Source organism: Glycine soja, chromosome 10 (genome assembly GCF_004193775.1).
Source record: "Glycine soja cultivar W05 chromosome 10, ASM419377v2, whole genome shotgun sequence".
Taxonomy (NCBI): Eukaryota; Viridiplantae; Streptophyta; class Magnoliopsida; order Fabales; family Fabaceae; genus Glycine; species Glycine soja.
Genome location: NC_041011.1, coordinates 46,110,488 through 46,121,574, shown reverse-complemented (window position 1 = coordinate 46,121,574; position 11,087 = coordinate 46,110,488). Strand labels below are relative to the sequence as shown.

Below are 11,087 nucleotides of genomic sequence, written 5' to 3'. Positions count from 1 at the left end.
CGCACTTGATTAATTAATCATTTTTCTTTGTGGAAATCCATTGTTTTGGTGAATTAATATTGGAGCAAAGCATATTCGGAAAAGATATAGTTGAAAGAGAAATAATCATTTTAAAAAAGAAAATTATATCTCCAAAGCTTAATCAACAGACAAACACTCACGTTCTGGCACAAACCAGAAGTTTCTTGAATGTTTTTCTTGAATTAGTACAAGCCTATAGGGTAATGACGACTAATTACTTCTTACAAAAATTATCTGAGCTCCTTGTTACTGTTATCACTTTCTTAACGAATTTTTTTTCTTCTTCTTAATTTCTCCCCAGCTATTCCTAATTTCACCTTATAAACATTAATTGTTCATTTATTATTCTCACATTTCCGCGTTAAAAGAAAACAACGGATAATTTGTCCGCTAGTATCATTTCATAATTCATACACTACATTCTAATTGCATGCTGAACTGTATTATTCCTTTTGTTAAATATTATTTAAATAATCACGTTTGATATCAAAACAATTTTGTTGAAAAAATCACATAAAAAATATGTTTTCGGTTTCTCCTAATTACCCACTCACTCCCCCAGCACCCAAAAACTGGCACACACGGTAAGTTCGTTGACCATTGCTTGACCGTGCAATGATTAACAGCAATACAAAACCCGTTTTACACACTGTTATATATTCTTTCACACCAAATCAATAATCATAGTATTTAAAAAATGACATAAAATTAACAACATTGTTTAAATCAACTTATTAAATGTAACATGATGTAACTTTACTTGACAAATGTTTTCATAATGAAACCCCTTTTTTTCTCAAGCAGGTCATTCTATACGGCTTTATAAAAAATACATCGTCATACGTAGGAATGAAGTCACACTTCTCTGTCCCCTTCCTTTTGTTGGCTCTATATATATAGCCAAACTCACCCTCTAGCTTTATCCTATGTAAGAAACCAAAAAAAGTCCTATTGAATACTCATTAATCTTATTTGCTCTGTTTTCCTCTGTTTCTCACAAGACACAATGGAGTACAAAGTGAAAACCACAACATCAACACCTTCTCCACCAATCCCAATCCATGTTCCCACTATGCTGTCAAACTCTCCTCCATCTTCATCTTCTTCACCTCCTTCACAATCTCCCACTCCTTTCCCTTCACCCTCTCAGGGCTCTCCCTCTGCTGCTCCACCGTCTCCGCCGCCGCCGCTGCCACCGGTGGTGGTTAGCCCTTGTGCTGCCTGCAAGATCCTCCGCCGTAGGTGTGTGGAGAAGTGTGTGTTGGCTCCATATTTCCCTCCCACTGATCCTCTCAAGTTCACCATTGCTCATAGAGTCTTTGGAGCCAGCAACATCATCAAGTTCTTGCAGGTACCATAGCATGCATTTAAACCAATTATTATTATTATTGTTGTTGTTGTTGTTGTTTTTAATTGTTGTTGCTTTGTGTGTGACCAGTTCACACTTCATGGCATGGCATTTTTTCTTGAAAGGCAACAAAAGAATGGGTTGAATTGACTCTGATCATTTTAGAGAAACAAAATAATGGGTTTTGGTCAAAAGTGGGAGGGAAAGCTAGCAAGGGGGCATACCTAATTGATGGGCCTGATGGGTTGTTGTTTTCTAACTTCCTAACACATCAAAGCTATGCATGATTCTCTCTTCTTTCAACACTAGCTACCACTACTTTCTTTTCCATCTTTTTGGGAAAAGAATGCCCAAGTCAAACGTGTTGCATACTACTACTTATGTATCTTTTCTTTTCTATCTTCCTTGGAACTCCCCATTCTGACCACCAAGGTTAAACAAAACGTTCTGCAACCACAATTTCAGCCACAATATCATAGTTTTTTTTCTCTCTCAATAATCGTAATTGCGATTATATCTGTTCACACTTTCTCACAATGTCAAAGATTATAAGTTTGTGGCAAAACTACAATAGCAACTGCAACCCTAATTTAAAACTTGGGTTACCACTATATAAGATAATGCTCAAAATTTAGGTGCCCACATTTGGAAATTATCTTTATTAATTTTGGTTAAATTGGTGCTGTACTACCCATTATGACCAGCATAGCACCAATTTTCTAAATTTGTCCAATTTAAATTACCAAGGGTTTAATTTATGTTAACAACAATGAAATTGCATTGATTTTCAGGAACTGCCAGAATCCCAGAGAGAAGATGCTGTGAGCAGCATGGTTTATGAGGCAAATGCTAGGATCAGAGACCCAGTTTATGGGTGTGCTGGTGCAATATGCCAACTTCAAAAGCAAGTTAGTGAGCTACAAGCACAGCTGGCCAAAGCACAAGCTGAGGTAGTGAACATGCAGTGCCAACAAGCCAATTTAGTGGCGCTTATTTGCATGGAAATGAGTCAATCACAGGAGCAGCACGTGCTTCAGCCTCAAACTCACGTTGATATGAGCTGCTTCATAGAGGACAACAGTTTTGGGACTGCTTGGGAGCCTCTTTGGACATGATGGAAATTAATGAAAAATGTTATTCATGTATCTTAGATATTTGCATTAATTAGAGAGAGAGAGATTAATTTTATTCTATAGTAACTGGTAAAACTTTCAAGCTCCCAATAAGTGGAGAAAGAGATAATGAAAATTATACTCGGGGAATCCAATTTCAATAAAAGTCATCTAATTAGTTATATGGTAGATGTGCTTGCTACCTCATTTTGTCATTTCATAAGCCAAACCTTTGACAAAAAGAAAAAAGAAAAGAAGAAGAAGAAAAACATAATTGATGGCGGTCTTCTCCAATATAATGACTCAAGAGAGAAAAGAGGAATAGAAGAGAAGAAAAAGAGAGAGAGATAGGTGTTTTAGATTGAGTCAGTCTTGACACAGGCTTAAACCAAATTTGCCACTGTTTGTTTGGACCTCCTAATTTTTCTTTTTCCTTTTTTTTTTAATTTTAAAATTAATAAAAAAAATTGAGCTTTTCGTGTCACACCAACCGTGGACAGTATCAAAGTGTCTTTCCTAGCTATAATAGTAACATCCAAACTACAATTTTAGCTTTCTGCTTGCAATACCATAGCACCTTTAAGATGCTTCTTCTAACGTAATCATTTTAAGACTCCTATATACTTCTCATAATGTTTTTTAAAAATTATATTCATTTTTTTGTGTTTAAAATTTTACTCTAATTCGTATCTTAAATTCTCATTATTTTTTAAAACTTTAATCAAATAAAAAAATAAAAATGTTTTAAAATTAACATGAGAAGACTTATTCCCATTATACAATGACATTCAATAATAGTTTATCCTCTCACCCATTCAGTGTGGTATGTTCTGGTTAGAACTATATAATATAAGCTAAGACCAGAAATACAGGAAATAAAATTAATGATGTAATGTCCCTCCTTTGGTTAAAAAAATGATGTAATGTTTCTAGATGACCTTCCTCTTCGAATAGTCGAAATAGGCATTTTGAATGAAAAATAAATAGTTTAAAAAATACAAAAAATGTGGCACATGTTAATATTTAGAGTAAATTATATTGATATTGTCAAAAAGTTTGAGATATTGAGATTGCACAGACTCTGTGGTATTTTATAACATTTATGGCAACTATCTCTTATAAGAAGATATAGTAATATTTTTTCAAACAATTAAAAAAGTTAGTGTTTTATAAATGAAGTGGATGAATCCCACAGAACACTTTACATTAGGCAATGACTCAATTACAAGAGCGAGAACAGTACTTTGGATTTGGAGAGCATAAAAAATGATTTGGTAGATAGAGCATTTGAATCATTCAGTTAAGTAAAACGCGCTTAATCTTGTCATTTTCTTTTTTTACAGGATCTTTTCATTTTCATCCTTAACGTTTCATGATTTTTCTCGTTGCCCAAAAAAACGCGTTGCAAACTCTATTTGCGTCGTTGTAAATCACCTTCTGTCATCTCACGTGCAACCCTCAATGATCCAAGAGTAGACTGAAAAAAAATTAACTAATACTAGAGTTTAATGCTTTATTTAATCTCTTTTTTTTTTTAAAAAAAAAGGCTTTATCTCATTGTTTACATTTTACGTCAAAAAGGAATATATTGTTTTGACAACCATGTGGCCATCGAGGGTATACTCCCAACTCATCTCATATCCAACAAACCAAGTGACATTGAAATTGAAAGCTCGTATAGTCAAACCTCAAAATTATACATATTTCACCATGATGACTTACTTTCTGTTCACAAGCTAGGTACATTCATTTTTGTATCCATGGGCCGCAAAAATTATTGCCATTATTGTAAATGAAACACACACACTATAATAACTAATTTTTTAAAGAAAAATCTTGAAAATAAATTGAAAACTGGTATAAGAAGTGAAGAAAGTATGTTGAATAAACAATGACAAGAAGAAAGAAAGGGAAAGTAGATTAAAATTATCCACTTTTATTATTGAATTAAAAGAATAATCAAATCCAGTAAAAAAAAGAATAATGAAATAAAATGTATAAATTAATTACTGATTATAACATAAAAGGGTTCCAGGTTATAAAATAAAATGCATAAATTAATTACTGATTATATATAAATGTCTCCATAAAAATAAATGAGGTATTTATGTTTAGAAAAATTAAAATTAAAATACCCAATGAACATTTCAAACACGACAATAGTCATCTGATCGAATTACTTTATTAGCTGTCTTGGAAGTAGTCAAGCAGGATGTTGATGAGATGATCAGAGGAGTTTCTTTCATCCCGTTCCCATATGAGATACTCATTTCTAGATGATTTTCGCGAGTAAATTAATATTAAAATAAGATTTTAAAAATTGAATGAAAATATTAACCTTATAAATTAAAATACTGTCCAATAATTTCAAATGTTTATCTTTACATTATAATTTTGAGTTTTAATTCTTAAATGTGAATATTTTTTATTTTGTTTATTTGTAATACATTCCTTTATTATTATTATTATTATTATTAAAAACTTATTTCTATTTTACATTTAAATTTGTTTTCCTTAAATTAATTATATTTAAAATTTTATTATGTTTTAACTCAAAACTCAATTATTTATACCATCAATTTTTTAAAAAAATTTAAAATATGGTTATCTCAAAAAAATTTAAACTTCTTAATTTTTTTCTATTTATTTATATGAATTAATTATACATATTTTTTAAATTGTAAATACTCTTTAATTTATATTTTTTAAAATTACTTAAATAAAAAACTATTCATCTAATATATGAGCCATTTTAATAGTATATACAAAATTAAAAGAATTTCACAAATGGTATATTAATACATGTCAATGATATTCCGTAATCGTCAACGCACCCAAACAAACAATTATTACTTAAATGGTGTAAGTTTTTCAGTATATTTTCTTATTATGAATTCTTTGAGTGTCTACAAAACATATACTATGACGTAGATTTTTAAAAATAATTACTAAATTTATAATTTAAAATAAGAGTATTAAAACTAAAATATAATTCTTTTAACAGTTTTTATTTCTTTTAATTTAAAAGAGATAACCTAAAGATAGAGAGAGACGAGAAGGAAAAGAGAAAAAGAAAGCAGGGAACATGAAAAGAGAGAGATAAGACAGTTTGACTTTTATTTAAATTGTTTAATTTTTAAGAGTTTTCAGAAAATACATTAAAGGGTCAAATTCTAATATTACCATATTCTCATTTAATATGAACTTAATTATAGCTAGCCAGCCCGATCGATCATCTTTAGGAATTTCATGCTTTTATTATCCCTACTCTATAAAAAAAATTATATAATGGTAGGAAAGGAATGCTGATAATTAAGTTTATTTCTATAATAATTAGTATAGATCAGTTTTATTTAATAATAATTAAATTATTGATTAATACTATTAAAGGTTTATATTAACACTATAATATATCATATTAATGATATGCTATATCGAATTAATACTATATATATATATATAAATTAGTTTGTAAATAAAAAAAAACAATGGGATTACAATTTGTTTTATTTTGCGGACTAATACAATCTATACAGACTAGACTCTAGACCTATCAAACCAGACTGACCGGTATTCCTTCTGGAAGATTGTGATGCTATGATTCAACGTCAAGATAAGGACTTAATTCAAATACCGTGTATATGGTATCGGTCTCGGCATCGTAATAACAGTGCCTTCCATATAAATATTAGGTAATAAATAATTATATAAGTGGATCATATGTCACGATTTAATTCAAAAGCTTAAGATTTAAGTTTTAAATTATTTATATGATATTTAATCTTTTTATTTTCATACTGTGAAACTTCAACGTGTAAAAAATTACACAAATAATGTATCAAAATTAAATTCATCATGGAAAGTGAAATTGGAGGGAGGAAAAACCTTAATTTACACATATAATCAAATCCTTCGAACTCCATTTACAAGGATTAATATATTAAGATTTATTTCTTAAAATTTTGAATTATTTTAATTTAAATCAACTGTGAATAATTCTTTTTTATGTATTTTTCATTTTAAAAAGGTCAAATCAAATATTATATTCTTAATATCTATTTATCTTCTCAAACACTTGAGATATTGTAATTCATACCCGAATAAGGAAAGAAAACTTTAGAAGTAAGATTAATGTTATCTTTCCAAAAGCCATAGTTTTTCTTCTACTATTTTTGTTATTCCGAATCAGTTGCATCTATATAATTAATAACTCTTAAGTTACGTATGTAAGTATATATAGTATTAGCACGATCTTCCTGTTATCCAACTGGCCTCAATCAATTTAAGAAGGGACTGAATTGAGTTTATAAACTTTTTTTTAATACACTTTAATTTATTTTTATATGATAAATATGATAATATATTAAAACTTTTATTAAAAAGAGAAAAAATAAATAATTAAGATTTCTATCATGATAAATTAATACAATAAAAGTAAAGAAATAAGGGAAGAAAAAATTGCACAACTAAGATTTACACACATTCAGCACTTCTTGTGCTTAAGTTTTAGTTCCCAAACAACATAGTTTCATTATTTTTAAATCCTTTATAACAATAAAACATTCTTATACTTTGAAATCTTTCATCCTTTATGTTTGAATCTTTCAAGAATCATGAGATACTACATTTTTATTCTTACAAGGGATGTTTCACCTTTTTCAAAAATTTAGACAAAAATTATAAGAATTAATAAGTGTATATCAAGAATCAAATGATTAAGAATGATTGTTAATAAAATATTTTTAAAAGTTTCTCATGTAGTTTAAACGTGTTAAAATTCATGTTAACCGTTAAGGGTTATTTTCAAAATATGTAATTGTTCAAAACATGCTCTTTGAAGCAATTTCAAACTTATATGATTGTTTTTGGTAATTGATTATATTGATTCAAGAACTTGAAAAATAACTTTAATGTTTAAAAAAAACTTGAAGATTTAATTTAAAGTAATCAAATGATCAAATATGCTTGTTGAAAAAACCTTTAAACAATTTTAATCCAAGTCTTCAATCTTATAATGACTTGTTTGTGTTTAAGATTCTTTCTATTATTTTTTTCCTTTTATCTGTGTATCATTTATTTTTTAATATTATCAAAATTTACAACATTACATAATTAGAGCGACAAACTTTTCAAAAGTAGCAATCAATTAACCAAGAAGATAAACAATCCATTGAACTTGAATCTTATATTAGCATGTGCTATGAAGATTCTTCGATCCTGTTAGGTTCCCCCCCTAAACTGACTAAACATATATATTCATGACCTTAACAAAAGCAATATGGTGAATAACTAGTTTATCCACTTGAAGTGATGGATAAAATCAGAAATTTCTTCGCACTAGCTAGGCAATCCACACGAATGGAAGTAATTAATGTATATACACACACTTTCAGTTGATCGAATCAGAATACATACAATATATATAAACCGTTGGCTCATATATATTGCTTGTGAGACGTGACAAGTGTTCTTAATTAAACCTATATATGGTTAGTTTCGTATTAGGAACCATTTACGCTATGGGTTTTTGTATTATTCTTAATCCTTGATTGTCTTGTTAGTTATGATTATTTCCCATGCTTCCTTGTCCAAGTCCATCCATCTACTGATTTGAGTCTGCCTTGTTCTAGTGCTTCCCCCAAATTACGGTATAGCTTGAACTATACCAACGCCAAATGGCTGTTAGAAAATGAAATATTGTAAGCATACCAGAAGCTGAAAAGATGAAAATGACCACTCAAGTTAGCAAAACTTGACCTGCAATGCCAACGTCGTCAATTAGCAGCCTTCATGACCGTCTAGTCTTGGTTAATATTTCTTTCTACATCTTCATCCCTAATTAATCTTTATGAAACTTTCTATGCGTGTGAAACCCTTGAATTTTTTGGGAGAAGGGGTTAGTGACTTAGTGCATTGATATTTCACTTCTAGCTTTGGATAACTGATGATGATATTCAATCTGTGGAAATCAACATTATGTATAGCTTAATATTCTCTAAGGTGACATCCTATGGCCAATCAACAATGACCTCAAGAGCTTAAGATTTCGGAGATATTTTTGTATACGCCTAGTTAGTTACATCTCCACTACTTGTCACTACTGTACATTTTTTTTTTATAAGCACTACTTGTCATTGTCTACCCCGTCAAAAAAGTATGAGTAGTACCCGTACTTGTTTGAGTTGGTTACTTACACATGGAATCAACAGCATTCTAAGTTGCACTCAATCAAGTCTTATAGAATTTTAATTATATTAATATAACTAATAATAGTGTTGAAGTACAGAATACGATTGGGGAGGGAAGGACCAGAAGAAAGCACAATATGAAAGTTGTGTGTGTATAGTTGGCTAGGTAAAGCAATTAAAGAGAAAAGACATAGTACATGATTTTAGGTACAAGATCTCCATTGTGTCTTAGTCCCTCAATTTGACGTGTCAAGGAGATCATAAGTAATTGAGCAGCCTATAGGAAGAAAATGAAGAGCATATATTTTTTTAAAAATTTGAAATATGACTATTTCACGAGTTTGCATACACACGAGCATACATCTAGAATATTTGGCATTTTTTAGGCAAAATAAGCAGACTTAAAAAAGACATCACAACAGGAATTAACATTTCAATTATGTTGATACCCCCCACCACTACTAATTCTATGCTCAAGAAACCTGAAAATATACTAAACCAACAAGAGACATGAACAAAACAAAACACTTGTGGGGCAAAGCCAAACATAAGGAAATGAAGCTAAGAAAACTTGTAAAATGAAAGTCTTTGCATCTATCTTTAGAGTTCCGTTACTTTGCATTTGGCATGACTAACATTACATTTCACTAACATTTTTTAAGAATCCTTATTTCTTTATTAGTGAATGCGATTTGATCTTAATTAACCCTACAAGATTTAAACATCTTATATTCATATACAAATTTTAATTATCAATTTGCATTGCAATTTGCAATTTTAATGTATCGTAGCTAACAAAAATGAAGCCATGGAAAGCACATGAAAATCAGATGCTATGGAGCACATAAGTTGACGACACAATGTCTATCAACAATAGACTTCATTATACAAGATGGAAGCAGCTAATCAAGGACGTACATGTTAAACGGAATCAAAGGAAATATTGTGTTCACATCTTTTGACTCTACAAATGGCTGTAGAGTTTGAGTCTGAGTTTTGGCTTTCGACCTCCTTGACGGGTTTTCCATGTTGAAATTGGGGAAATTACTCGCTTATTATATATTCATGCATTGAAAGAAACATTGAGTCTGCGTTTTACGTACTTTATTAGCTTTAAATTCAATATAGTGTCTATGATTAGCTAAAGAACTTATTACGAGTCTATAGCATAACCGACAAATGTTCACAACTCAAAGATAAGTAGATAACCTTCTCAACGAACTCATTTTTTTAATCAGCACTGTAGGCCTCTCTAGGCTCTAGCTATTCGCTTTCTACGTGTCTATGAGAAGACAACCACAATAATTTAACTTTCTTATTTTACTATTTGTTTTGTTATTGGTCCCAAGTAGGGCCTTATACTGATAAAAGCAACAAAGAGGAAAACCATATAAGCCCACATATAGGCCCAATGCAGCAATACAACAATGTACAACTAAAAGACACCACAACGCACATGCTTGCTTTAGAAAGCAAAGCGAATCTAAACCTAGATTCGATTCTGACACAACCAGTACATCCGCTAAAAGCACATTCTCTTTTAATACTATTATCTATGATTAGTTTGTCATTTGTTTGGGCCTTTGATGACCCACTAAATTTCCACAAGTTTATGGGGGCAGTACTATACACACAACCACACCCCTTAAATGACTATGGATACCTTTCAACTTTTCATCTGTTAGTAGAGGTGTGAATTCAATATATACAACAGAAATTTGTTTTCCTTGAGTTTCAAGGTGTAAATTCCTCATACTCAACATAAACTTATTTCTGCTGTGCTATTTTTTTTTTCAAAAAAATAATTTTCTTTTGTTATTTTTTTATTCCAAAAAAAATTAACACAACTGAAACAAATCTCCATTGTATAATTAATTATATATACAAGTTTTGTTAGTTAAAAAAAAAAACACAGGAAAAACACATGCTTACATTATATTAAAAAAATCCAAAAAATTACTATTCAAAATCAACAGAAGCATGTTTTCATCTTAGCATGTTTCTATTATGTTGTTTTATTTCATAAAAATATTTAAACAACTAAAACAAATTTCCATCATATAACTAATTCTTTTTTTTTTTGGGGGGGGGGGGGTATTGTATAAATAACTCTATACACAAGTTTCTGTTAATTTTTTTTAAAATAAAATCAACACGAGTAAATGCAAGTTTACGCTGTCTTTTTTTTTTTTTTTTGAGAAAACATAATACAATGAAACCAAGTTTCCAATGTGTAGAATAATCAAAGGAAACATGTTTTCAGCAAGAGCATTTTTAACTAAATGCCAAAAGAGTATTTTTGTCTTCAGGTGGGGGTTTCAATAGTAAACAGGGTGTTGATAGTAGGGGCCTACGGTTATTTGGATTTTATAATGGGCCGGCCCCATAAAAACCGGCCCAGAAGAGGAAGCAAGGTAG

General features: G+C 30.2%; 1 protein-coding gene across 2 annotated transcripts; it reads left to right on the top strand.

The window, feature by feature from the left end:
• Positions 1-925: 925 nt before the first annotated feature.
• LOC114370288 (LOB domain-containing protein 1-like) lies at positions 926-2,942 on the top strand. Of its 2 annotated transcripts, XR_003657813.1 has the most exons (3): positions 926-1,372; positions 2,161-2,541; positions 2,604-2,942. XR_003657813.1 is itself a non-coding variant. In XM_028327591.1 (2 exons), the coding sequence occupies exons 1-2, from the start codon at positions 1,028-1,030 to the stop codon at positions 2,482-2,484; spliced, it is 669 nt and encodes a 222-aa protein (XP_028183392.1). In that variant the 5' UTR covers positions 926-1,027; the 3' UTR covers positions 2,485-2,688. The 2 variants fall into 2 exon arrangements, 1 of the variants encoding a protein (XP_028183392.1); XM_028327591.1 differs by having other exon boundaries at positions 2,161-2,688.
• The last annotated feature ends 8,145 nt before the right edge of the window (positions 2,943-11,087 follow it).

What these genes read in the sequence shown, in the direction of transcription:
- LOC114370288 (XM_028327591.1), top strand. Translation starts at nt 1,028, where the DNA reads ATGGAGTACAAAGTGAAAACCACAACATCAACACCTTCTCCACCAATC. An exon ending in ACATCATCAAGTTCTTGCAG is followed by an intron (nt 1,373 to 2,160) that starts GTACCATAGCAT and finishes ATTGATTTTCAG; the next exon opens with GAACTGCCAGAATCCCAGAG.